Here is a 27,660-nt window from a genome sequence, read left to right as displayed (position 1 = left end):
GCTTCTGAAAGGAAGCACAAAAGAGGAGCCATCCCACAACTCTTGCACTTGCTTCTATCTCCTCCTCAGTTGCCAGGTTCTTCCAGAAACTACACTGACACTGAAAGTTCAAGACCGGTGTGGTGTTCAGCAATGGACTATGTCTGAGTTTTCCCCTCTTAAGAAAAAAATTAAGGGTTGTGAACACACACACAGCTCACTTGGTGGTAGAAAATTTTCCTGTGCAGAATCAGAGCCCTGACATTTTAACCTACAGGACTAGCACCATAGTTTCTAGAATTTAATCATGTTTGCTTGATACTTACAGGTATATGATTGCTCTTGTCCTTTTTTTAACAACAGAAGCAATGATCCGGAGCAAAGGCTTACATACATTTCAACTAATGGCAAGCAGAGTTTGACTTCCACTTTAACCATGTCTGATGTAAATCTACACAACACTGACACAAAAGCAAACCACACAAAGGAAGACAGATTCAACATGAACATAACAATCAGGGGAGAGTATCATGTTTATCCACAGCCATTTCACACAATTTCACGATGCCAATGAGCCAATAATTTAGTTTCCCCATGTGAGGAAAAGAGAGATTCACACTGAAAATTTGTTTTGTTTTGCTACAATTATGGGATCAGAGGCATATCTAGGATCCCTTGGCAAGGAACTGTATTGGCCTGCATATTGCCTCAAAATGTTGTAAGCCAGCCCTGTTACATTTGGCATCCTTCCAGATCACCCAGCCCTAGTATCTCTACCCCCCAAAGCCCTATCCTGATTGGCATCACTTAGGACTCCTGAACCTTTTAACAGTTAAGAGAGAAAATTTCAACAGATATGGCATAGGGCTGGGCGATATAATGGCTGAAACCGGCTTGAAGTCCATATCATGATATCTGGAAAAACCATGAAGCCAGTCAATGCCTCTACATAGCTCCATATACTTCAGACATTGAGATGTACCAGTATGTTGTGATATTTAGCTGGTGGTACGTCACAGTGTTGAAAGCCAGATATTGCCCAGCCCTAGCATGGCCTTTACTCATGCAAAAGTGTGCACAGGGTTACAGCCTCAGAGCTCGTCAGGAACATGTATAAGACCTCACAATTAGCTTTTTAACTATAAATAGTTAGATATACAGTGATCTATTTTGCCTTGCCTATCAAATGCAATTGAACACAAAACAGTTGCTGTAATTAGTAATTTAAATGATAATCTAACAAACATCAAGGGGGGGGGGTAACACACCATGTTATCTGAGTGAGGAACTGGCAGGGTGACTTTGGCCATGGGTGAGAAATGGAGGACTTCCACCTCCAGGCACCCCTGCTGAGGAGTTGCTCCTCCTGACAGGAAAGAGAAGCAGGAGCCAAGCTGCCTGGATAGTCCTGCTCCTAGTTTGGAGAGGAACCTCATGGGCAGCAGGGCAGCCTTTGGAACTCCCGTCCTGGACAGCACCAGCATCCTCTGTGGGCTTCTGCAAACGCACTTGCTCTCTTGTCTGCCTGGCCCTGTGCTTCTTGCAGGAGTGCCCAGCTGTGACGGCACCCTCCCCTAGAGTTGGCATTTCCAGCCCCCCTGCCTCTGGCTCTTCCCAAGATGCTTGCGAACTAGAGGAAGTGGCTGTTGCTCAGGCTCATTGCTGCAGCAGCCTTTCCCGACTCGCTAACATCTAACTGACAGATAGCGGGGAGAGGGAAGGAAGAGAGCAATGGTGCTTCCAGCCTGCCAGGAGGGTAGACTCAATATTTTGAAAGAGCTCTCTCTTGCTGGGTGCTGCAACCATCCAAAAGGGGCCTAGCATCCCTTCCTCTCCCATGCTGATTTCTGCATGTCCCCACCTCCCTGGTCTGCACCCCGGCAGGGGCCAGTTTCACCACCCCCTCTGTGTATTTTTCGACTAAGTCCCAAAGACAGCACAAAGGAACAATGAAATCTACTGCCTACCATCAGTCGCAGCAAGCATGACCAGCAGGCAAGAATAATCGTAACTGTGCTCCCAACTACATATGGAGAGCCGTAAGTTCCCCTTCTTTGGTGTAAGCAAATATCTGAACAAATTCTGGTCATTTCACTGGAACAATTGCCTTTCCTAAGCAGCTATGGTACAGTTCCCACAACCAAATTAAGGTTCTTGATCTTACCTTCAGTTGTAAGCTTGCTTCTCTTTCTCTCTCTCTCTAAATGCTTAGGCCAATTCACACTGTTCAGAACTCTATTATGGGGAGAAATCGATTATTTAAATGTAATCTTTTCAGCCTGGTATGCAGCAATATGGAACGATAGGTGAGAGAAGCAAAAAAAGAAAAGGAAAAGCTACCAGCCCAATATGTGCACAGGTGAGGCAGCACACAGCTCAACAGACCCAACTCTAAATCGTCAGGACTAGAACAAGTGAGAAGCTTATTCCACTGTTGACATTTATACCAGTAACAAGGCCCATTTTTTCATCCCATCATTTCTTTGTGGCAAAACTCTTTAGGAGCACACATGTACCTGCTGTATTTTTTCCCCTTTTACATGTGGATCAAACTTTTCAGGCAAAACTTTTCAGGCTCATTTTGATTTGCAATATTTAGAACTACATGGATTCTGGCTATTTGTCATCCTTACGTTTCGGTTGCCCAGATGAATGAAAAAACATTCTGCATTACGTTAGCCAGCATGCACACAGTCAGTGAAGGCCCTCTTTCCATAACACACACAGGAGGAAAAGAAAAGAAAAGGAGGAAAGGAATGTGTTAACGCGATACAGCTACTAAGGAACTTTTCTCTAAAAAGAGGGCAATTTCCTCCAAAAATTCGGCAATATGGCGAGAACATCTTTCAAGGCCTGAAGAGCTTTATGGTCTTCTTATGTGAAGGCTAAAGGTGTCTATGGTCACTGCAATGAGAAAAAGCAAAGCTTTAATATTCACTGTTAATTACAAATGCAAGTTTAAATGCAGGGTGGGAATATCCAAATCCATTAGGAGACTTTGCAAAAAGTAGTTACTGGTATGAGGATATGAAAAGGACTCACTTCACTTGAAGAACTTAATTTCTGTATCAACACAGTCATAGAAAAGGTCCTCTACTTCAGAAGGATCAAGAACTTCCGAGCTGGTAATGATGCTCTCCATTGCGTCCAAGCCTTGCTTTTCAAGGTCTAGCATGGTTCTTCTCAGCTTCTCTCCTTTTTCCTACAAAAACCAATGGCCAGCATGAAACGCCTATGAAAAGCATCTGAAAGCTTGATCCAACAGAATCATCTGAAAGCTTGAATGTGCATCCACGTGTTAAGTTCAGGGAGAACTTAGGGGCTTTATCTGCTGTGCGTTGCACAAACTTAGCGCAACAGTCAAACCACAGCAGTATCTCTGTTGAGTTTAGAAATACCAGTTCTGGGAAAAAGGATGCTTTCGCGCAGAGATCGTGTTGAAATAAAAACAAGTCCAGCCTAGTTTACATATTCCTTTCTCTCTGCAATGAGGGGTGGAGTGTGTGAGTTTAAGATTCGAGGAAGGAGATCTTTAAACATTACACTACAACTCTAGGTGGTGTTTTTTTCTGTGGGTCAGTCCCGCAGCATTAGGATCAATGTTTAACGTCCCTCAACCGCGAGGCTTATCACAGCCAATTCTGTGGGAGAGAACCACAGACTCCTATGTTTATCACCCTCAAAGTTTATCAGTACTGAGGGAAAAAGGATGAACAAGAATGTGCCTTGAGAAGAATGGTAACATTTACTGGACTAAAAAAAAAAAAAAAAAGCTTAGAGGCCATTTTTGCTTCATACAACAAGTGGGACTGCAACAAAATGTTGCGGTGTAGAGGATTCATTGTCAGACAATAGTGGCTTTCTTGCGCAATACTTGCCCCGCCACAACGCCTAGTCTGCATTACATGCCCTGGCTGTTTGGGGCTTTTCTTCCCTTTCTTTGGATTTATTTTTTCCGAAGCATCTTTTGTACTACTGCAAACCTTTGAGGGTCCCCCTCACCAATGCCTACTTGGGTAGGGATGGTGCCATTTCACCCATATTAAGGAACTATACTTGGAAAATGAGCTTGCCCAGATAGCTGGAATGAGATTTGGAATAAAGCTTCCCCATATGACTTTCTTGCTGGGTCCATTACAATTAATTTATGTATTGCTGGAAAGGAAACACATTCACTTGCACTGCACACTTCGTCAAACTGGCAGATTATCAATTTCAGTTTTCAACAGATAATGGTTTAACCCTCAAGACTACTGCACTGGCTATCTTCCAGACCTAAGCTGCAAGTTGTTGTTCAGTCGTGTCCGACTCTTCGTGACCCCATGGACCAGAGCACGCCAGGCACTCCTATCTTCCACTGCCTCCCGCAGTTTGGTCAGACTCATGTTGGTAACTTTGAGAACACTGTCCAACCATCTCATCCTCTGTCGTCCCCTTCTCCTTGTGCCCTCCATCTTTCCCAACATCGGGGTCTTTTCCAGGGAGTCTTCTCTTCTCATGTGGTGGCCAAAGTACTGGAGCCTCAACTTCAGGATCTGTCCTTCTAGTGAGCACTCAGGGCCGATTAAGCTACAAGTATCTCCTCCTAAAATACTTCCCGAAGAAACTTATTTCCCAACAGCCAACGGGCCTTTCAGCAAAATATCTCATTGGAACATCTGCACCATTCCTTTGGGACCTCCCCGCCCCTTTAACTTAATGGGAGAAATCCAAGAGGTGCCCAATCACTGGGCATCTGAAAATTCTAATGCAAGCATTAAAGAACTGAAATGTCAAAAGGACCACCTCCTCTTGCATGAACCTGCCCAAGCATCATGTTATTCCTAAGGGCTTGCTCTGCCCTTCCCTCATCAGAGCTAAGGTGACCAGATACATAGCCCTATCTTTGAAATTCCTTCCCCTAGGGCAGGGATTGGGAGCCTGTGGGCCCTCGGATATTGTTGCCTTTCAACTCCCATCAAGCCCTACCAACATGGCCACTGTTTAGGGGCGATGCAACATCTGAAGGGACGATCATCAGGCTCTCTATCCCTGCTGGGGTCTTCCTCATGCAGTTCTTGGAGCCACGTATTTCTTACATGTCCAGGTTTTTAGATGTATCTAACATTGGAATTTCACGAGCTCTGCTGCTTACCTAGCATGAGGAGTTGTTGCTTCCTAGTACGCAATCTGACTACATGTTTTTATATAGCTGAGCAGTGTGGTAATAGGTCAATGCAACACATTTAGAGCTGAACTACATTTTCAGAAAGAGCACGTGCCACAGCAATTCCTGAATTGTAGTGCTACAAAATACAAGAGGACTGAAGTGATGCCTTCAAGTGCATTTGTGCGCCAGGGGACAGGAGGGGCAGAATTCTGTGCACAGAAAAATTGCACTTTAGGGGGAAAAGGTTAAAAATATTTCAGGTGTGGATTTTCCACAGGCAAGGTTATTTTAAGGTGATGGAGATTTTGTACAACTTGCTCAAATATGAGATATTCTGTTGTTTTTTAAAAAAAAGTTTACAGTGACTTAAAAGGGTATTTAACTGGATTTCAAGGGCTCAGGAGGAACTAAACAGAACATAAAATGTAATTTCCAAAGCTCTTCATTTTTTTAAAAAAAATCACTGATGTATTTTCAGAGTGCTGGTTTACCTGTTCATTCTCCATGACTGATCGGGCCCACTCGTGTGCTTTGTACAATTCGTGTCTGCGGTCTGGTTTCTCCTGGAACCGAGGGATTTTTTTCACAGGATCATCACTACCAAAAATGGGTGACTGTACTTTTGACACTAATTTCACATCATCGACAAAGATAAAAGGTTTAAATATGGACCTGAAAGAGATCAGAGGCATCGCTAATTGTTAGCGAGGGCTACATTTTATATTATCACCTAGCAGTTTGCTCACCTTGTTTAAAAAACAGAAAGAAAAGAAAAATTACCTACCACACAAACTTGGATGTGTTGCATAAAATAACTGGGCCATACGAAAAGAGGCAATAACAGTAACACAGATATAGAAGTCATAAGACAGATTGCACTTACTTTTAAACATATTTACTAAATCAGTTCCTTCTAATTTGGACTGGATGGCCCTTGTGGTCTCTTCCAACTCTATGATTCTAATTGTTTGCAGATTAGGACTTCTCTTTCCTTTGATTGTTAGGGAATAAACCAGTCTATGCCATGAAGACTAGCTTAGCAAATATATATTATTTTTAATCCTGAAATATTCTGCACAGAACTGTTCTTAAAAATTAGAATAGATGCACGATGTGTTTAGCAACATTTACAAGACAATGATGCTGTTTTTAAGAAATGCCTGTACAAATTGGTATGTTCAAATCTTCTTTATCCCCTTTACTCTGGGGCTGCATTAAGGTATTTTAGATGAGATCTGTAACACACTTTCAGTAAACAGGGAAGAACCACCATTTGGGATTCACTGACGTTTTCTTTCAAAGTGCTAAAACTTTTTAGACAGATTTGTGTACATTTTCACTTCTCTAGCTTTCAGGAGAATTTTTTAAATACGAATAAATTGCACCAAAACGGGAAGACCAGGAAAATGGAATAACAGCAAATCTCCTTCCGAATAATAAAATGCAGCTTTCCTTGAGAAGGAAAGCAAGCAAGTTAAATTAACTGTACTGCTTTCTGCTTATCCTTTTGCTTTTCATCCCTTTTTATTTGTGGAAGGTATCACATTAAAGGGGTTTGCTTCTACTCAGAATCTCCCTTCCATTATCGAAGGCGGGACTCTGAACAAGCAATAAATGCCACAAGGAGGATTAAAGGGTAAGGCCTACTGTATGGAATGCTAATGAAGAACTATTGATCTTTTCATCAGGAATTGCAAAATGGCTGCTACTTTCCCCAAAAACTTTATAGAGAGTAAATTGAGGTTCTCATCAACTGCAGTCAGTAGAACAGCTGCAAACCCTTGTCCTGAAAAATGACAAGAATGATCCAAAGAATTGCACTGGCAGAAAACAAAGGATATAGCGACTCAAAAGTGCTTCACTTTACACTGATGGTCTTAAATAGTGTTGAGTGAAGTTAGGTGCGTAACCAAAAATGACCCACTACATTCATATTTGCTTTTCTTAGGGAAACTTACCAACCTATCTAATATATGATCCAGTATTCTCTCCTATTAGAGGTCTTATCCACACTTAAGGAACAAGCCTTATGACCTATAGATTATTAGGTAAAACGCTCTATACAGTAGAAGTAAACATTCAAAGATGTCTCAGGGAAGGACTCTGGCAGAAGAGAGATCTTGATGAACTATTTTGCATGCTGTTTACAGAAAATGGATTAGTAGAGTGTGAATAAATGCTGATGCAGTTAAAAACAGAATGCAGCTCTAGCTCTCAGGCTCAAAATGGTAGATAGGAAAGCAATAAATAGCCTCAATGCAGCAGGAGCCACTGTCAGAATTTTTGCTGAGTCAACGTAGCTTATACTTCATCAAAGGCAGTACAAAACAGGCTAATAGGGTTGCCATGTTGAAATTGAAGTAGGTTCTGCCTTAGGTCAGATCAGCTGACTCGCTTGCCGTTTTGCCTTCCCAACCTGCCTTTATGCATCTAGACCGAGGGCAGCGATTGTAGAAATGGGGTTAGGCAAAGAAGAGACCCTTTGGTTGCCTCCCTGCATCGATTAACTTTGCATCAGTAAACAACGTGGAATTAGCCTGATAAGTAAGTTTTTAAAATGCAAAACGAGAAATTAATTTTTGAGGCTTTAAAAAGTACTGGCAGCAAAACTAGAAATTAACTTTGCATCAGTAAACAACGTGGAATTAGCCCGATAAATAAATTTTTAAAATGCAAAACTAGAAATTAATTTTTGAGGTTTTAAAAAGTACTGGCAGCAAAACTAGAAATTAATTCTGAGGGCTTGAAAAAGTGCTGGCAGCCTGCCAGGCACTTTCTCCAATATACCTTGATGGATCTGGTGTGCCGGTAAAATAATGGATGCACGGGGAACTAAGATTCTGAGGTAATACGGACACCATGCTTGATGTAGTAAGAAAAGACTCTGAATCCACACATATACCACCAGGCTTATCCCGCAAGATGTCAATCATCATTTCCACAGTGATAGCGCCTGCAAAAATAAAAACGGAGGCATTAACAGGGTAATAAATTTAGGTCTATCCTACATTGCTGCTCCCGCACTGGGCAGAGGGTTGGGTTCAATGGTTGGGTCCCTTCCCAGTCTGTAACACAAACTGGTTGATCCCATAAAGGGGGGATATCTCTAATTGTTAATAAGTGATCGAAGTTTTGCTAACATTTACACCATCAGAGGCACTGATGCTTCCATAGGTCTGTTGGCTGGAAGGCAGCCAAAGATCTCCGAGATCTTACAAGCACATGCATCTCTAAAGTATCACATATACACAGAACACACTCAAGGAACACAAAAAAGGAAATGCATAATCTTACCAACAGAAGTGATATTTTCACAACTCAGTTCACGCTTTTGGCTATAAGATTTGTGGTGGGTTTTTTACGTACCTTCTTGCTTCTCTAGGATCTCCTTCGCCAAGCAACAATCTGAATGGTTATCAGCCTGAGAAAATACTTGAGAAAAGTTGAACTCTGTATCTGCAGTCCACCACCCTTGACCTTCTGCGTAACTTCTAAGCTCAGGGTGCTCTGCATCGATCTTTGTAGTTAAGGAAAGCTGGCTGCAAATGCACTTGACTCCCTCTATGAAAAAAAACCATTCACATATTATATTGTCGTTCATTAAACGCAAATTTAAGCTGAATCTAATTTACATCGCGCAATATCAATCAATTAGGCATGCAGAGATCACGAAATGCGGGTGGCAAAATTCATTTCCGTGGTACTGTGATGGGATCACCATTCTCAGAGTCGAATACTTTTGAGGCTTATTTGTAAATAACGTGCAGAGTGAATCAGGCATCATCACACCTGATCATCAGTCTTACAAAAGACAGAGGCCAGCATCCAGACTAAGTCAATGAGCCAAGTTAGTCAAGACTTAGTTGAGCTGAAGTTTTATTTGCGTGGTCAGGCGGAGTCCCCCAAACACCAGGCAGCGGAATAACGACACAAGTAAGTGTGCTATGGGATTAGCTAGCAGGACCAGTGGTCAGGGATGGTGGGAATTGTAGTCTCAAAACATCTGGAGGGCTGAGTTTAAGGAAGCCTGCTGTAGAGGTTCCATATGAGCGTGAGAGTATACGAAGAACTGAGGAAAAAAGGGTTTGGATAAGGGCAGTTGCACAATTTGTCTTAAAACTTAAAAATGATTTCTATGTACACTTACAAGCCGCAACAAATTTGTGCGTGGGAGACTTAAATTTGATGGTGCACTATTTTAAAGGTTCAGTGAATGTCAGCGACAATTTGAAGCCAACGTGAAAATGTCAGCAAGTCAGAGAGCCACAATTTCAAGGGACAGATGTGAAAGTAATGTGCACAATTAACCTCGAATGGGAGAACAAGACCTGCAGATAGAAAAAGATCTTTGGTCAATCAACTGTTATTTCTGCTTGAGTGAGAAAAACAAAACTCCACACAGGCAGAAACAGATTTCCTTATGCAGAAAAAGCTTTCTGAATCCTGACATAAAATTCAACCAAGCCAGTATGTTAGAAACTTCCAGAAATTGTCCTTAAGGTTAACAATTAAAAAACACACACACACACACACACACACACACAAACTGCTTTAAATGACATACTACCATTACAATCTGGAAAGCAGGAACAAACATTAAATGGAAATCGGAAATTCATTCATGAGCAACTCATCATCGCCATGGCAAATGTTCATGTACTCAATCACTTCCTCATAAACAGCAAATTAGGATAAAAATTCTAACGGACCTGTAATGTTCTCTGCTGCCCAGTGTTTCCCAATAGTCTCCAGGACCCAAGCTTCTTTTCTGTCCACTATCAGATACGCAGTCTGGAAAGCATGGCATGCACTCCCATCTTCGTAATAATTGCCTCCTTGGCCATGCTCTTCCAACAGAGAGACAATGACATCCAAGGCTTCTTTAGCTGTTCCACCCCTTTCTAGACCAAGCCTGGGGAGGGAACCAAAGGAGGTGGGGAGGAAGCAACTCAACTACAGCAACAATGGAAGGCCATGTCAAAGCAAGCTTACCAGCCCGCCAAAAGATATAACGAAATCTAGAACAAGATCATCATTTGGTTAAGCGATCATGAACCCGACTCCCAAACCCGCATTTGATGTAAAGGTAAAGGACCCCAAGATGGTTAAGTCCAGTCAAAGGTGACTATGGGGTGCAGTGCTCATCTCGCTTTCAGGCCAAAGGAGCCGCCGTTTGTCCACAGACAGCTTTCTGGGCCATGTGGCCACCATGACTAAACCGCTTCCGGCACAACAGAAGACCGTGATGGAAACCAGAGCGCACAGAAAAGCCGTTTACCTTCCCACTACAGCGGTACCTATTTATCTACTTGCACTGGTGTGCTTTCGAACTGCTAGGTTGGCAGGAGCTGGGACTGAACAACGGGAGCTCACCCAGTCGCATGGAATCAAGCCGCCAACCTTCTGATTGGCAAGCTCAAGAGGCTCAGTGATTAAGACCACAGCGCCACCTGCATCCTCATTATCCCTACCAGAACAATCAATTTACCAGTAGTTTAAAATATTTGCATCCCGTTACCACACTTAGTTCATGAACACTAAGATATGTAGTAAAGCACTAACATGCAAGAACATAAAATACTGTATTATTAAGTGGACTAAGCCTTTTACAGGGTAATCCTGTTGGCTCTGCAGGTCATTAGGGAAGATTTTGTAGTAGCCTGAGGGCAGTTGTCACAACTGTACCATTAAAATGGTTTGAAATGGGCAATAGTTTTAATTTTTATCACACCATACTGCTGTGACATGGAACAGGATTTTTTTGGTCAAAATGAACCAGTGGTCCACTTTTCCTTGAATATAAACTCTTGTGGGGTGTAGTTGGTTTTTTAATTGTGCCTGTATATTCTTTAGTGCAGGAAAAGGGACTTAAGATGTCTATGTGCTCCATTTTGCCCTGTCCCACCACCAATTTACTAAATCAAAACAGAATGTTAGCAGATAACATTCCTACGTAGCTGGAAAATACAGAGGAATTGTCAAAAGACAGGGTGAAATAAGGGAACTGGACCTTCTGATGGTCATAACCTCACCCTGCCTTCAATAACCTAATTAAAATTAGCTCCTTTAGTAAGGACTAAGGCGAAGTCTTATTAGAAAGTTACATTTCAAACATCCATAATTTTGATTAATATTGGCCTGCTGTTGCCATTAGGGAATTAATCCCAGAACCCATACATGCTGGAGAATTTGGATATAAGCCGATTTATTCCCGTTAAAGTCAGTGACTGCCGGTCTCCTGCTGTTTTTAAGTTTGAAAAGCAAAATGGATTTGTGAATAATAAAAGTGCCACCTGCTCATAACAAAGTGGGCGGATAAAGGAAGATTCCAGCATAGAAATCCACATTGATTGAAGAATGGGGAAGAGGAGCTTAAAATGTACATATAATCAGCTTATTAAATATACTTCTAATCAGTCACGTGATGAATTGATCTTCCAGCTAAACTGAACGGGATACAGCTGTGTTTTCCCAAAGGAGGATTCAAATCTTGCAAGGACAGTTATAAGGCCTGCACGCTTGGGAACTGCTTGCAACGGGGAGAGTTCATGCAAAAGGAGAGAATCGGGCAGACCCAATCAGTCTTGCTTAGCAGTCTTGCTTGACAGCTTGTCAGGTGTCGAACAGATAAACAACTACAGTATTTGACTTTCAGAAGACACCTGAAGGCAGCCCTGTTCTGGAAAAAAGCTCATACCAAGAACAAACTTAGTTGGTCTCTAAAGTGCTACTGGAAAGAATTTTTTATTTTGTTTTGACCATGGCAGACCAACACGGCTACCCACCTGTAACTGTTCTGGGAAGTTTTTAATGGTTTACTGTGTTTTTAATATTTTGTTGGGAGCTGCCCAGAGTGACTGGATCAACCCAATCAGATGGGTGGCATATAAATAATAAAAATATTATTATCATCATTATTATTAGCTCCAACAACAGCCAGTGTGGTGTAGTGGTTAAGAGCGGTAGACTCGTTATCTGGGGAACCGGGTTCGTGTCTCCACTCCTCCACATGCAGCTGCTGGGTGACCTTGGGCCAGTCACACATCTCTGAAGTCTCTCAGCCCCACTCACCTCACAGAGTGTTTGTTATGGGGGAGGAAGGGAAAGGAGAATGTTAGCCGCTTTGAGACTCCTTCGGGTAGTGAAAAGCGGGATATCAAATCCAAACTACTCTTCTTCTTCTTCTTCTTCTTCTTCTTCTTCTTCTTCTTCTAATCTTGCTGTACTATACTGTACAAACAAGACTGGCCAGAGGAACCATGTCAATCAAGCTGGGCTAGAATAAAACGATTTTCTGGAGCTCATTCGTCAGCACTTGAGTGGTTTTCCATTGGAATGCATGAGATGCAGTATGCCTGACAATGATTTAATTATTCCAGAGTCCCCTCCCCCCCCCACCTCCCCGCCTTGAAGCACACAAGCAAGAATTCTAAGTGGCGTTTTGAAAATGAAGACTAAAACGAAGCTTGTGGGCTGCGCAGATTTACAAAGCAACTGCTGCTTTTAAAAGCACACTAGGTTGTATTCCGACTTTTGGCAAACCATTTTTAAAAAATAAAGAGTGCCCAATTATTACTTTAAAGTTTGTGTACCATGCTCGCCATTCCCAGGGTTTCAAGCCAAAAGGATACATCACATACAATGCTAAAAGGCACAGAGACATGGCAGTTCATGTATTAATGAGGAAAAGAAACACTTGCATTGTACTTCTTGTGTAAAAGCGCAAATAGTTTTCCATATGTGGACCAAAATGGTGATGTTACCAAGAGGAGGGTTTGATTTTCTGCTGATATTTCGTACTGCTGATTCGTTGCTCAGAACCTTTAACAGGTTACGCAACCCATCCACAATGTGGTTGTTAATCACCCACAGGGTGGATTTGATTTAAATCAAACCGATTTAAATCACTAGTCGGTAAGACTTGATTTAAATCTCTCTCCCTCCCTTTTTTTTTTAACAGAAAGACCCATTCTTGCTGGTATAACCTTAGTATTTACAACCAGATGAAGGTTTCATTTTTTGAATAATAAATTTTCAGAGTAGTTTTTACAGTTATATCAAAAATTACTGATTTGGTTATGCTATTAGAAATACATAGACTGATCATTATGAAATTATTGTGAGGTTTAATAAGTTAACTGTTTATATTTGGACTTTTCAGCTGTACTTTATTGGAAGGAGAAAAATAATCATTTCCTTAATAACAACTTAAACAATTTGTTGAACTAAAACAATAACATATGTATCCATGTTTGTTAACTGATGTGAATAAACAATTAAAAAAAACTTAGGCTGAGTTTTAGCAAACATGAAAAACTTAAAACAAATACTTATTTCCTGATGAATAGCCTTTGGACTATAATGTAACTTAAACAGAAAACTATATTTAGAAAGATTTTTCCTGCAAAAGAATTTTATTTTAAAAATCTGATTTAAATATAAAAAGAAACCGATTTAAATTTTAAAAATCCTTTTTAAAAAAAAACATTGATTTTTATCTACCCAGATCACCCACCTGACAAGATCCATTCCTAGGAGCGCTTCAGTTTCTGAGGCTGGTTCTTTGGTGATAATGGCTTCATTGGTAATGAAGACTCCATGTTCATTTGCCCCCATTTCTGCCCCCCAAAGCCAGGAAGGTCTACTCAGAGCGACAGCGTTGGTTTTGGGCACCTGGTCAATCTCAATGTACGTGCACTACAGTGGGGGAGAGGGAGACAAGACCTCACTGAATCAGATTATATTTCTCCATAGAAAGTACAGTGTTATCATATTGACATGTCACCACAGAAAGATTTTTACTTGCCACAGGTAAGTGGCAACTAACAAACTTGTTTTAGACAGGGTATCCTAAAGGATCTCTCACCAGCCCCCAAAGTTACCCAATTCTAGCTGCAAAACTGACCATGAATACACAAAAGATACCGGACAATAATAAAATACAGGCAGTTGCTATTAAATATTTTTAAAGACCAAACATGTCACTTTCCATTGGATTTCAACATGCTGTACTGGTAGAGGAGCGATGCATGAATTTATAGTGCTATGAGAGAGAAAAATCCATTTGATTTTATGGTAGATGTTTTCTATCAAATACGCAGCTGGTTATGATAAGCAAGTTTTCTCTCTAATAAAAGCATATATGATCAAAAATATGTCAGCCCTTTTAAAAAAAGACTTCATAAGGGGAGCAGAAAAGCAAGAGTATGTGTCTCTCTGCTTCTGCAGATTCTGGAATCAGAAAGCAGAATATGTCGTTTTTTCTCACTAAAGTCTTTGTTGTATAAACTGCAATTTGACCCAGCTGCTGTTAGACTGGCAGTGCCTGGATTCAAAGTACAGCAGAAAGAGAATGGTCAGTGCTCTTCATTACGAAAACAAAAGGAAAGTGACTTGGATAACTCCAAGGTATTTGTGAGCCAAAGCTAGTAGGCTCGTTTTAAGATTCCTGTTTTCAATTGCTGTAAAAATGTTCACTATCAGGTAAATGGATCCAAAGGTGAGAACAGGTGAAAGAACAGAGCAACATGCCATTTTACAATATTGACCTTGAGAGTCTATATGTAACATCTGACAAACATGCCCTTTGCCGAATCCACAAATTATGTACAAAATAAAGCCGTTCTGTTTACCTCAACTTTGCATCCTGGATCATGAGTAGCAGCGGCGAAATAAACTATCTCCTGTACCTCGTCCCTGGGCCGGGCAGAATTTTTCCCAATGATTATAAGGCCATCTTTAGTGTGTGGTGGGAATGCAACGAAACAGTAACTGGGAGGTGCCAGAGCCATCCTAGAGAAAAAGGAACATTTTAGGATCATAAGAAACTGCCTTATTCCAGGCCATTTTAGTTCTCCATTTAGCCAGGGCTGGTCCAAAACATTTTGCTGCCTGAAGCGAAGCAGTAAAATCGAGCCTTTCTCACAGGGCATTGTACCCAAGGTTGATCAATTTATTTTGACCCCTGAGGCAGAAAATCCCACAATTGCCCCTCTTGCTGGCAGCAAAAACAATAAGAAAGAACAATTTTCTGCCCCTTTACAAGACACGTTATTTCTTCACCATGCCTAATGATAGGGCTGGCCGTACAGCTATCCCAGTATTTTATTTGCTGCCTGACAAGCAGCAATTTGGGGTATTAGGCAGCCACCTGATTCTTTTAAGTGGTGATGCCAGGATTAAACATGGGATCTCCGAGATACACAAAGGATATGCTCTCCCACTGAGCTACAGACTCTCCCCAAATCGGTTAACTTGACCAAACTGGCATTTGTCGGTTGTTATTCTTGTCTCACCAGCTAAATAATCCCATTTTAATGAAAGAAAGCCATCCAAAATGACTTACTGCAGATCAGTAAACAAAGTCCTTTGAGTGTGAAAGGAGAATGATGGAAGAATTAGTGGGGAGAATAGTGGGATCTGCTTTAATAATTAAAACAGATTATTTTCTCTTACAAACAACTATAGCCAGGTATAGCCAAGGTAAAATGTACCGGTACTTCCTAACTCAAATGTTTAGCAGAGAGATAGGCAAGGATTTTTAAGTACCACAAACATGCCACACCTGAGACAAGGTTATTTGGAAAAATAACCGGTGTTCCCTTATAATCTCAGCCCCACCAATTAATTGACTGAAGCTTTAATGCACTTAAGTCTACTTGTTTCCATTAATTAATGTCTGCAGCCCTAATTGGATATACATTAGCAGAAAGCTGTGTGTTAGTTCTTTTACTGTTTTAACTTCCTCAACAGAGAATTGTCTTAAAGAACTGGAGAATAACTGGCACATCTTGTGCTATTAGCAACCAACTGCCACAAAACTCTGGACCAATATTTTGGCTCCGTTCACACATCGCGTCAAATCATGATTTGCAACCAGCTGCCATTGGTGGTGGAACCTGAGAACTCCAAACCTGTGGCAATAAATCACGCTTAATGACTGAAGTCCTCAAAAACATAACCATTTATTGCTGTGTTCTCATGATTTAAAGACCACAATTGGAGTGTTGGTGCCGTTCTATCTTTAACTGTTCCTGCAGTTTTAGGATTTTTCTGGGCTGCTTGTTTTGACTTTATCACTGGATACTGTTATTTATTAATGCTTGTGTTTTAGGGTTTTAAATGTATTTTGTCTTATGTATTGTTGGAAGCTGCCTTGAATAGGCAGTGTCCCAGAAAGATGGTTTATAAAAATGTCTTTAATAGTAAAGAAAAGACAACAAGAAAAAGACACTTTGGGTCAAAGTGGGCTGCAAACCATAGTTTGGTATAATGTCCGAAATGGCAACTGGTTATTTATCTATCACACTTCAAAGCATCTCAGAGTAATATACATTAATTTGAACCAATAATCAAACTGATAATAATACAATTAAAAACAAAACAAAAGCAAAGCAAGCAAAATAAAAGCCATGTTTTTAAAAAAATCAATAAAAGCCTGAGTGAATAAAGATGTATTCACCAGTAGCCAAAAAGATATCATGTGAACTGTAAGGTAAGCATCCCTGAGGAGAAGATTCAAAAGTTGGGGTGCCACCACGGAGGGTGTCCTGCCTTGCCTCAGATGGCAGCGTCTGAGAGGCAGCCTTTGAGGCAGATATTAATGTTCAGCAGGTGGGCCAGAAACATAATTCTGGCCAGTCTCTGCCTCTGGAGGTTACTACACTATAGTCAGAATGCTGAGCAGAAGGAATCTGAAAGCAGAAATGGAGTTCCAACTTATTTGCTCTTGTGTCTGTTAGCAAAAAAAAAAAAAAAAAAACCATTTTGGGGGCTCTTGGCATGATATTCAAAGTGGGCCTTTGACAAAATAGGTTGGCCTCTTCATTGTCTTCACACAAACACAACCCTACGCACGATTCAGTGTGGTGTAGTGGTTAAGAGTGGTAGACTCGTAATCTGGGGAACCGGGTTCGTGTCTCCACTCCTCCACATGCAGCTACTGGGTGACCTTCGGCTAGTCACACTTCTCTGAAGTCTCTCAGCCCCACTCACCTCACAGAGTGTTTGTTGTGGGGGAGGAAGGGAAAGGAGAATGTTAGCCGCTTTGAGACTCCTTCGGGTAGTGAAAAGCGGGATATCAAATCCAAACTCTTCTTCTTCGTCGTCTTCTTCTTTAGCTATATTCCAGCATCACCAATTATATGATGCACTTTTACATTTCAGTGAAAGGTTAAGGGGAGGGGAATCCTTACCAACTTCCTTGCGTTGGCCATGCCATTTAATAGAATTTGCCCTATGAGCTGGTTGCCATCACAGAGCAAGTTTCCAGCCTCTGATCCAACATAAATAAAAATGGCCTCAGCCCATACAGTAAAGATGTGGACTATGACATTCACCACTGGGATGGATGCTTATGGGATGGATTGTTGTTGCAACAGCTAGAGAAGCTGTGTTTCCCCAGCCACAAATTGCTCACTGCGTACAATACAAAGCATCCCTCGCTTTTTAAGAGCTTGATGGGTATGCTGCTTGTGATTATCATCCCTTGTCTCAAAAGGCATAAATCCACAGAATGGGGACACTGATACATCTTTCAAAAATCCCAGGAGAGCTGAACTGTATTATTCATGCACAGTTAATTAGCTCCAAGAAACAATTTTAGCAGGTTGCTTTGATATAGATCTTATCAGACAAGACAATGGTCAGAATGCAATATCCAATTCCCTTGCGACTACCTGAAGTGACAACTTTCAAGTGATTCCTCACTGTCTAGCTAGTGCTTCTTGATGAAAATTAATCTCAAGGGAATTTGGCTGTACGCTGCTATTTTTGCTGCTGTTTGTTCAGCTAATGCTGCCTTTTCAGTTACTATGCCAATGTGCTTAAAATAGGCTGGCATGCTGAAGAGTAAATAGCTTTGATTAACATGTAAAATGGATTCTTTGTAAGACATTTCAGTGAGCCTAAATGGGGAAAAATTATTTATTTATTCAAGTAAGAACCGCCGTCAAGAGCTCATCTGTACAGATACTCAGGGCTGTCTCCGGGACTTGTGACTTGCCAGCCACAGCATGAACTGAGAACTGCTATTGTGGGAAGTGGACAGCAAACTTATTTTTTTCCCTTTCCTTTATACATATATCTGCATGAATGTAAGGTTGCATTCTCTGACTTGTGACAAGCACAAGGTACGCTGTGAGACTTGGCAAGTCGACAACCCCCTCGTGCTGCTTCTCAAGTTGTTCATACGTATATTAAAAGTGTCTAATTCTCAGCTCTAATGACTTTTAATTAGAGTGTGTTTAGTCTGCTTCCATTATACGCTGAAAGATGTGCAGGCGGCAGGGCTGGTAAAACCAGCACACATTTTTAGCCCGGGGAAATAGGTCAATACTTTGCAATGGTTTTGCGCTGAAACAATGAGATTGCAAGCAGAGGAGGTGGGTGGGGGAGCTGGGGTTTTGTCTACCAAATTGCCTTTTGTTTCAGATGGCTAGAGCCATTAGCTTCTGGTGCAAATACAGTCACTAGGAAACGGCCCACAAAAAGCCTAACCAAGTGTGGGAAAAGCCAGTCTTGCTTTGCAATGTGAACAATTGCTTACTGGATTGAATGGGAGGGTGGTCTTTAAACACTTTTCCCACTTGCTTTTCTACTTTGGTGCCCTGAAGCTTTGTTTCCATGAAACAACCTTGAGATGCTCCTTACTACCTGGCTCCACGTTGGCGAACATTCAGGAAGGCGTATTAAAAACAAACCTAGACTAATTAGTTAAGGATAATACGCCGGTATAAATGGCTTTGATTATACCGAAGGCTTCCCCCCCCCCTATCAGTATCCTCTGTTCACGTTTCTTGAGCAGTAGCAAAAGGCATAAGCTTTGCAGGAAAGCATTTGTTCAAAGGAGACTCATTTTTCCTATTAAAAGAACTTAAGGCAGGTGGGAGCATTTCTGCTGGGAGAAAAGTCTGCATGATGAAACAATAAATCACAGCTCTGCTACCTCTTACATTCCCCTTCAGGCAAAATGCAAGTATAAATAGTACGACTGGGTTACCATTTTCTTTATTAAATATGAATATTTCAAAGTGACTTGAATTCTTAATGCATCTATGGTTGCCAACCCCAAATGCTCTAAAAGTGAGATTCAGAATCTCCACATTCTAAAAGGTTCTTCTCATGCACAGTAATACAGTCATACCTCTAGATACAATTGCTGCGGGTTGCGTTAGTCACGGGATTACGAACGCGCCGAACCCGGAAGTACCGGAATGCACAGAGGCGCCGAATGATACCACGCACATGCACAGACGCGGCGCTTCAGGTTGTGCGCTGCTCAAGTTGTGAACGGGGCTCCAGAACGGATCCCGTTCGCAACCAGAGGTACCACTGTACATACCGACTATCTTTGTAAATACACAGGCCCCAATTCAGACACCCAATCACAGAATTGTAGAGTCGGAAGGGACCACAAGGGTCATCTAGTCCAACCCCCTGCAATACAGGAATCTTTTGCCCAACACAGGGCTCAAACCCATGACCCTAAGGTTAAGAATCTCATGCTCTACCAACTCTGCCACGTTCACCATCCTTCAGCCCCCCTCTCACTATAGGGTGACCCAATGCAGAGATAGTCAGGAATCCTCTGGGAACTGCATAAAAGCAGCTCTAACTACTTCCAACAAATAACACAAACTACCTCCAATATCAAGCAACTGCACCATCTTTGAATTTCAAGGCCACGCAGAAATGTGGCAGCAGCTCTTCAATCGTACACTGCAGCTCCCCTGCAAATACACCACCAGGGGCGTCTTACCGATAGACGCTAGTGGCGCAGGGTGCCAGAGCGCAAGGTTCTGGAGGGTGCCACGCCAGGCGAGAGTCTGGGGAACACTGAGCGCGCTGAGTGAGCGAGGGTGAGTGAACCATTCCTGCCGAGCGTCAGCTCGGTTTTTCCCCTTTAAGCCTGCAATCATGCCCTGTGTTTAATGTTACAGGCTACTCTATCCAGGTGAAGGGAGGAGGCTCTTCTTCTTCTTCTTCTTCTTCTTCTTCTTCTTCTTCTTCTTCTGGGGTGGGCTCCTTCTCCGGCCCCCCACCACCAGCAGCAAGGTCCCTAGGAGTTGTAAAGCAAGCCAGACCATTTAGCACCAACCCCATTCATTCCAGCAGCTGGCCATCACCCACTTACTCCAAGCCCTGCGAAAAATATCATCACCATTACTACTACTACCACTACTACCACCACCACCCCTGGCCCTCCACCCATAGATATCAGGGCGGCTCACAGCCTGAAACTAAGGTACTAAGCACATGCTAAAAACTAGAACAAAGGCAAACCAAACCAAGCCAGCAACACTCCTTCTCCCTTATTTGTGAAACAAGCCTGTTAATTGCCTATCCAACTAAATCAATGCAAGCTAAAAAGCATTGCAGGGGGTTGGGCTAGATGACCCGCAGGGTGCTTTCCAATTCTACGTTTTTCTGAAAAACACACACGCACAACCCAACAACTGTGTGTGAGACTTGCTCCCCAGAAAGTGTGCCTTGTCTTGCTACCTGTGGTTTTTGGTATCTCATCAGCCCCCCCCCCCCATCTATTCACATTCCTTTCTCCCTAATCTCCAATATTATATTTTCCTCTGGTTGAGACTTAAAACAGAAAGCCCTAATTCCCAACTGTGTTTCTTGCTGCAGTCCTACTGTCTACTCAGAAGTAAGGTCCTATTAGATTCAGCAGGGCTTACTCTCAGGTATGTGCAGTTAGGGCTGCAGCCTTTGTGACCCAGGTTTTGGGTCCTTTTTGGGTTCAGGGTGTCACTGCTTTACACCCACCCCCACCCCACCCCCCCACAATATTTGAAAACGTCAGAAGAATCGGCTTTAGCAGGTTAATATTAGGAAAATTGTTCAGAAGAAATTTATGATGTGAATGATTTAATGGTGCAAGAACACTTTAAGATATTGACTATAAGTGATGATTTATACTAGATTAAATAATTTTAAAGAGTATTAAGAGATTTGGTAAATGTTATCGGAAAAAGATATAAAGCTACCTAAAGAGTATATATGATTTTAAAGGCAGTGGAGGGAACAGGGGAAGTCCCCTAACAGATAAGTTAGAAATAAGAAAAGTACAAAGATAGATGTTTGTTAAGGTTTGTATATGTTCTTTTTTGTTCGTTGTTATTGTGATTATTTCTATTTTGATTATTGTTTATTATGTATTGTGTTTTTATTGTGTTTATGTCTATGCAATGTTTTTCTTCTTTCTTTGTTTTATTGTAAAATAATAAAAAATCTTTTTAAAAAAAATGAAAACGTCAGCTTTGTACTTAAACACAAATTGGCCGCGAACTTCTTTATCAATTTATTTAAAGAACAACAAACTGGTGATTGCTTTAACTTTTTGATATGTGGTGATTTGAATCATGAGGATGAATTAGAAGAACTGCTGAGTCTTGAACGAGTCTTGCTTTGGAATTGAGGACTTCAATTAGATTTTCTTCTGCCTTTTCATTTTATTTTGTTCTAAGGGCTTGTTAGAGATAATGTGCAAGCATGTTGTCAGCTCCCTGAAAAAAAGGTCAACAACTCTGGGGAACCTTTCCTAAAAAAGGTAAACAACAACTTTGGGGGTCGTCCCCCCTTAAAAAAGGTTGACAACTCTGGGAAATGGGGGGGCGGGGCGGAAGGATCTTTGCACCACATCACCGGATATGCTTCAGACGGCCCTGTGCATAGGGTTGCCAGGTGTCCACTATTTGAGTGTACAGTCCACTTTTTCACATTATGTTCACTATTTTTTTTCACAAAACAGTGGACTTTTTTTATTCAAAAGCTTTATGATGAAATGGTATTTTAATACGTGTTAAAATGTTTGTAAGAAAATATATAATTTAATTTAACCCCCCCCCCCCGCTTGTCCGCTATTTTTTTGGAAGCAGACCTGGCAACCCTACCTGTGTACTACAGCCCCTATACCCGAATATCTTCCAGAAAAGTGCAAAGGGGAGGGGGAATTTTCCCTTTTCAGTCGAAAAGACTTACAGAACAGCTTACAAATGTCAGCTATAAAACAGTCCCTGACCTCATGCTAAAAGGACATAACACAAAGGGAAAAGGAACCGGGAGAGAGGAAGAAAAAAAGGTTACAGAATCTTAGTAGTCCGGTCAATATACAAAATGACCTGGGCAAAATTGCAACATAAACGCTATTAATGGCATTTTTATGAGAATTGGGTGTAGAATAACATATAAAAAATTAGACAAAATTAAATGACAGGAACACTGTGGTACCTCTGTTTATGAACTTAATTTGTTCCAGAGGTTCTTAACCTGAGGTACCACTTTAGCTTTATGGGGCCTCCTGCTGCTGCCGTGCCACGATTTCTGTTCTCATCCTGAGGTAAAGTTCTTAACTCGAGGTACTACTTCCGGGTTAGCGCAGTCTGTAACTCGAAGTGTTTGTAACCCGAGGTACCACTGAAGTTCCGATGATGCTCACACACTGATGGCAAGTCAAGAGTTTCTGACTTCCTGTGAACCAACCAATAGCATACTCATGCCGCCTCAACACTGCCACTTCTCTTCTGGTATAAGTGGGATCAACAAACCAGGTAGCCTTGGCTTCCCATTATACCCAAGACAGGGTTTTGTGGTCCATTTCTGCTTTAGAAGCCATGGCTATTAGCCAACCTTTGGCTTACAGATCAGATCATGGGCTTGTTAAGTAGCAATATAACACAATCCTCAGTTCATATGCAATATCCTTCCTGGCACAGGTGCCAACACTATAGGGCCCTGGTCCTTTCGCCCCCAATAAAATATTTAGGGGGGCTGCCCCCCCAATATTTTCTGCTTGTTGGCATTTTCCTCCCTCCCTCCCTCCCTTGGGCAGTCACTTCCCCCCCCCCCCGCCCCCAATGGGCACCACCCTCTTTTGCCAGCTTGCCAGCTTTCAGCACCATTTTTGAGCACGTTTGAGCCAGGGCAGCTGTGGAGAGACAAGTGGGCAGGCAGACAGAAGAGGCAGGTCGGTAGGAGAGGTGAGCAGGAAAGGGGGTCAGAAACTTCGGGGGGGGGGATGAGAGGCAAGCGGGTGGGAGGAAGGGAGGCCTGTGCCCAGTTGCGTGCAGCAGAGGAAGGTGTGATCCACAGAAATGCAGTGGGGGGGGAGCAGAAGTGCAGGGAGCAGGGACCCTCCCCCCCACATTATTTTGTTCAAGTTGGTGCCTATGCTTCTTGGTTTGTTTATTCCACTTATGGTAGTGGAGGAGCAACACAGGAACAGAAATATGGAGCAGTACACTGCTCATTCACATGGCAATTCAGAAACTTGTATTGATGCCTCTGGGACGACGCAGCTTACAAATGAAATAAATAGGTGAGCAAAAGGAAATCAGGAGACTGGAGAGAGAGATATATAGTGTTAATTTATTTCAAATCTGTATTCCAATTAGTTTAGTTTACCCCTCAAGGCGGTAAATATAAGCTAGTATATTTTGCAGCGGATAATTGCTATTTCATGCGACACATCAGCCGTTGAGATCTGCAGAGGAGTAGGAGCCGACCAGATCCTGCAACTTTTTGCAAACCCCCCCCCCAAAACCCAACATTTTGTACCAGCAGGGTGGCAGTCACATTAATCACATTCTTATCTATCAAACAGCTTCGAGATTTGCTACAATACTGTATACAAAACAAGTCTCTGCTCTAATAAATGAATGTCAACCAAAGAATATTGCAAAGTGGCTGCAACTTCCTCTCTAGGAGCCAACATCTGTGTTAAGCCACACCCACTTATTTTTTATTTATTCATTAAATTTATATATCACCCTTCATTTGAGGGTCACAGGGTAGTTTACAGTATAAAAGCACAAAAATGCATAGCATAATAACAACACACACACACACACACACACCAGTTTAAAAGGCTATAGATTGTTTAATTAGCCAAAGGCCTGAGAGAAAGAGGAACATTTCTGCCTGAAGATATGCAATGAAGGTGCTAGGTGAGTCTCCCTGGGAGCTCTGCTCCACCTCTGGTATGTTGCGGCAAGCTAAACCATGGTTTGGCTTAGCATGCTTTATGAACCTGGGCTCATGGTTTGTTGTGCTCCAGATAAATAATGAGCTGTAACCAATGTTTGCTCTTTGTTTAAAGTTGAAGGCAGAAGACATGTTAGCTAAGACAGACTTAGCTCACAAGAGCACGAGCTGAGAAGCAGCAAAGTGGCTGTAATCTCCATTCCAAGAGCCCGTACATCTGTGCTAAGCCATGGCTTGTCTCAGTCTTAACACACTTTGAAATGCTACTTTTGAACTGCAAAAGAGATGTTGCTGGGCGACCGAATGCTTCTATAGTTCCCAATAGTCTGAGTTCAAGGGGGTTGCAATGCTCTGTGATAGTGGGGGCAGCCATGGAGTTCTCACTATTCTTTAGATTAGGGAGAGGCAAAAGATAATTTACCAAGGTGTGCTTTCCCATAGCAGCAGGGGACTCAATTTACAAATGGAACACACTCAACAGGAAGCGAAACATGTTCTTATTCCAAGGCAAAGTTCACAAACCAAACACCTACTTCCGGGTTTACAGCGTTCTTAATCCAAGTTGTTCATAAACTAGGCTGTTCTTAAACCAAGGTACCACTGTATACTGAAAGCCACATTCCCTTATTTTAACTGCCAGTGATGGGCGGGGCCAGAGACAAAAGTGGGTGGAGCTAGTAAGCTAGCTTCTACACACCAACTCTTGTCCTCTATACAGGCAAACAAAGGGCACTATGACTATCAGAGGTCAAGGACACATTCCATCCAGGCAAAAACACTCATAGAATCTAACTGAGAAGGAAACTATAATGGACACTACAGGCATTTATACAAAGGTAGCCCACTGGGCCTATGCAGCTGAGTAGTTCAGGGGTCAGCCTAGAAACCCACTAAAATGTCAAGGTCTTGCCTTACAGAGCAGCACAGCTACACAAAGACCAATAGTGCTTTAAACTACAAATCATGCAGATCTAAAACTAATCAGAAAACCCCATTTTGATAAAAGGAAGATGCACATGAATCTCCAAACCCACAATGCCATTTCAAAACCATAACCTTGAGCTGAAAAGCTTATTTTATGTAAGTAGGTCAAACAATGGACAGAGGGAGAAAATGTTCCAGTAAAGCCCAATACCTTAGCCTTGAAGAACTTTTGAATTAAAGTCCCAAAGAGACCACCTGAGCAGGTGCATTTCTTGCAATTATTAAAAACAAAACCAAAAAACAATCAGGCAGTGATAAATCGACTTTCGGTTCATGTATTCACAATTTTAGAAAAGAAAACCATGCATTATTAACAAATCGCAGCAAAATCTCACATTTACTACTTGCAATCTGTGCCCACACTCATATTTAATTAGGAAGGAGCCACAATGAAAAGCAAGTTTGTAGAAATGATTTCAATGAGTCAGATGAACCACAAAGGCTAGACTATATATAGCAGGCAGCCATATTATACTTCACACCAGACTCTAGATAGACAACACCTGTTAAACCTTTGTTAACGAGATAGGAATTTCCAGAAAACCACAGGAAGAAGCAGTGCAACTGATCAAAGGTCACAGAAGATGGATGGCAAATGTCAAAAGTGCAGGAAGACACTGGGGCAACGGGCAGTTAAAACGGCTCAGGAACTCAGCAGCCAACGGAGTTACTACAGCTAGCAAGCCTACATTTCCACCCTGCAAGCATCTCCACAGATACAGCTCCACTACAGCATCTCAGCAATATGCACCTGCCCCCTTCAGTAATACACCCAAAGCCTCGCAGCATCCAAGGACCTCGGTCTCTCAAAAAAATCTCAGATACCAGTAGCTTTCTGGTATCTACAGCCTGAGCGAATTAAGACTTTGTCCCCCCAGGCAGGAAGCTACACACCCAGGGGCAAAAGGTGAAGGGGAGGTCTGGGGTGGGATGGAGACTTTTCCCATCCAGTGCAGAGCATGCAACAATCCAAGGACTGTGTGAAGCAGCCATCGTGGACCAAGGGGAGGCCACAAACACATGCAGAGGAGAGAGGGGCCCAGGGATGAGTCATCAAGTGCAAAGATCAAGGAGGAGCAAGGGAGAAGTAGCCCTAGGCAGCGCTATTTTTTAAGGGAAAGGTGCCTGAACTTACAATGAGCTCACCTCATTCTCTTGAAATGGCAATGCACCCACCTGAGAGGTGCCAAAACTCAGTTCTGGTGAATTCTGCCAGGGGGGAAAAAGCCCTGGCCCTAGAGCTCATAGGAGCCAACGTCCCTTTGGGCCCCCAGTAAAATATTGAGGGGGCTGGGCCCCTGCAAAATGGATGGGCATTGCTATTCAAATGGTGTGTGCGAGCCGCATCTTGTGATCGATTATGCAGGGTGGGTCTTACCTGAGCCGCGCCCCCCCTTCCTATTTTATTCAAGTTGGCACCCCTGCTAGAGCTCGTTCTCCAGATTTCTGGGTTGGCGGAGAGGAAAGGCGTTTGTGTGTGTGTATGAGAGGGAGGATGGGAAAGCTAGGAGGTGACCGGCCTCTTTGCAGAATCCCTGATGGCTGCACCTGCGAAAAAAGAGAGGCCGGCGAGCAGAAGAAAGGGCGCATCCTCCGCGAGACCTGGCCGCGGCTCCCCATGCAGACCGCGGAGGCAGAAGCAGCAGCAGCAGCGCACCTGCCGAGACCTCCAGGTGCGCCCTTGAGGCTGCCTCGCAGCGATGGGGCAGACCTTGGCAAGCAGCAGCGCCGCCGCCGCCTCCCTCGGTCGACGAAACGGGCTGCAGGGAAGTCGCGGGCGAACCGTGGCTGCCGAAGACGAGCAAACCCCCCAAAAGAGACACCCCCGGAGCAAGAGAGAGAGAGAGAGAGAGAGAATTCACCTTGCCGCTTGCTCGCTCCCTTCGAGCTTCCCTCTGCCTGCAGCTCCGTCTGCGTGAGGGCGAGCAGCCGGCGACTAGGAGGCGGCGGCGGCGGCCTCTCCTCCAGGTAACAGCTGCGCTCCTCCGGCTCACGTGAGCGGCCTGCCAGAAGGGAGGGAGTCAGCAGGCGCCGCTGCCTCCTCGCGGATCAGCGCCGGCGCTGCAGCTGCTGCTGCTGCCGCCGCGTCTGCGCAGGGCTCCGCCTAGCGGGCGTGCAGCTGCAGCCGTGGGAATAGGCGAGACAAGGAAGCGGGAGGGTCTTCTGGCCGGAAAGGGGCGTCTGGGTATCCCTCCGCTGGTCTGGGAAGGGCGGCTGCGAGGAAGAAGCCCTATGGGTTCCGGCTACCGGAAGCACAGCTGGGTGATGGAACCCTGAGAAGGGCGCCTCTGAGCATGCACAGAGGGACGCCGGCTTCCCGCAACTGAGTGGCGTCTGAGGTGACGCCCCGACGGCTAGGAGGAGTTCGAGCTGCTGCAGCCCCAACGAACGACGGGAGCCGCCATGAAGCACCCCCCTCTGAAGAGCACTGCAGGGTTTCCTATGAAGAGCAGCAGTCTCAGGGCATTTTTGGACGACCACATTTATTGTGATAAGCTTGGATTAGAGCTCATTTCATCAGATGCATTAAGTGGAGGGGGGGATACGTATTTAAA

General features: G+C 43.1%; 1 protein-coding gene across 1 annotated transcript; it reads right to left on the bottom strand.

Annotated features, from left to right (window-relative positions):
* Window positions 1–1,265: 1,265 nt before the first annotated feature.
* SCRN1 (secernin 1) lies at window positions 1,266–27,051 on the bottom strand. The gene is made up of 9 exons (XM_033165556.1): window positions 26,968–27,051; window positions 14,761–14,920; window positions 13,644–13,825; window positions 9,838–10,040; window positions 8,495–8,689; window positions 7,916–8,081; window positions 5,620–5,800; window positions 3,022–3,181; window positions 1,266–2,883 (listed from the first exon to the last, which is right to left on the bottom strand). Exons 2-8 carry the CDS (start codon window positions 14,917–14,919, stop codon window positions 3,023–3,025), a joined length of 1,245 nt encoding a protein of 414 aa, XP_033021447.1. The 5' UTR covers window position 14,920; window positions 26,968–27,051; the 3' UTR covers window positions 1,266–2,883; window position 3,022.
* Between the last annotated feature and the right edge of the window lie 609 nt (window positions 27,052–27,660).

Source organism: Lacerta agilis, chromosome 12 (assembly GCF_009819535.1).
Source record: "Lacerta agilis isolate rLacAgi1 chromosome 12, rLacAgi1.pri, whole genome shotgun sequence".
NCBI lineage: Eukaryota > Metazoa > Chordata > Lepidosauria > Squamata > Lacertidae > Lacerta > Lacerta agilis.
The sequence above is the reverse complement of the archived record's forward strand: the minus strand, read 5'-3'. Positions and strand labels throughout refer to the sequence as shown.

Coding starts and splice junctions, on each gene's coding strand:
- SCRN1 (XM_033165556.1), bottom strand. CDS start 14,919: ATGGCTCTGGCACCTCCCAGTTACTGTTTCGTTGCATTCCCACCACAC. Junction 8,690..9,837: donor GGCAGCAGAGAACATTACAG/GTCCGTTAGAAT, acceptor TTTTTTTCATAG/AGGGAGTCAAGTGCATTTGC. Junction 3,182..5,619: donor CAGTCATGGAGAATGAACAG/GTAAACCAGCAC, acceptor TGGTTTTTGTAG/GAAAAAGGAGAGAAGCTGAG.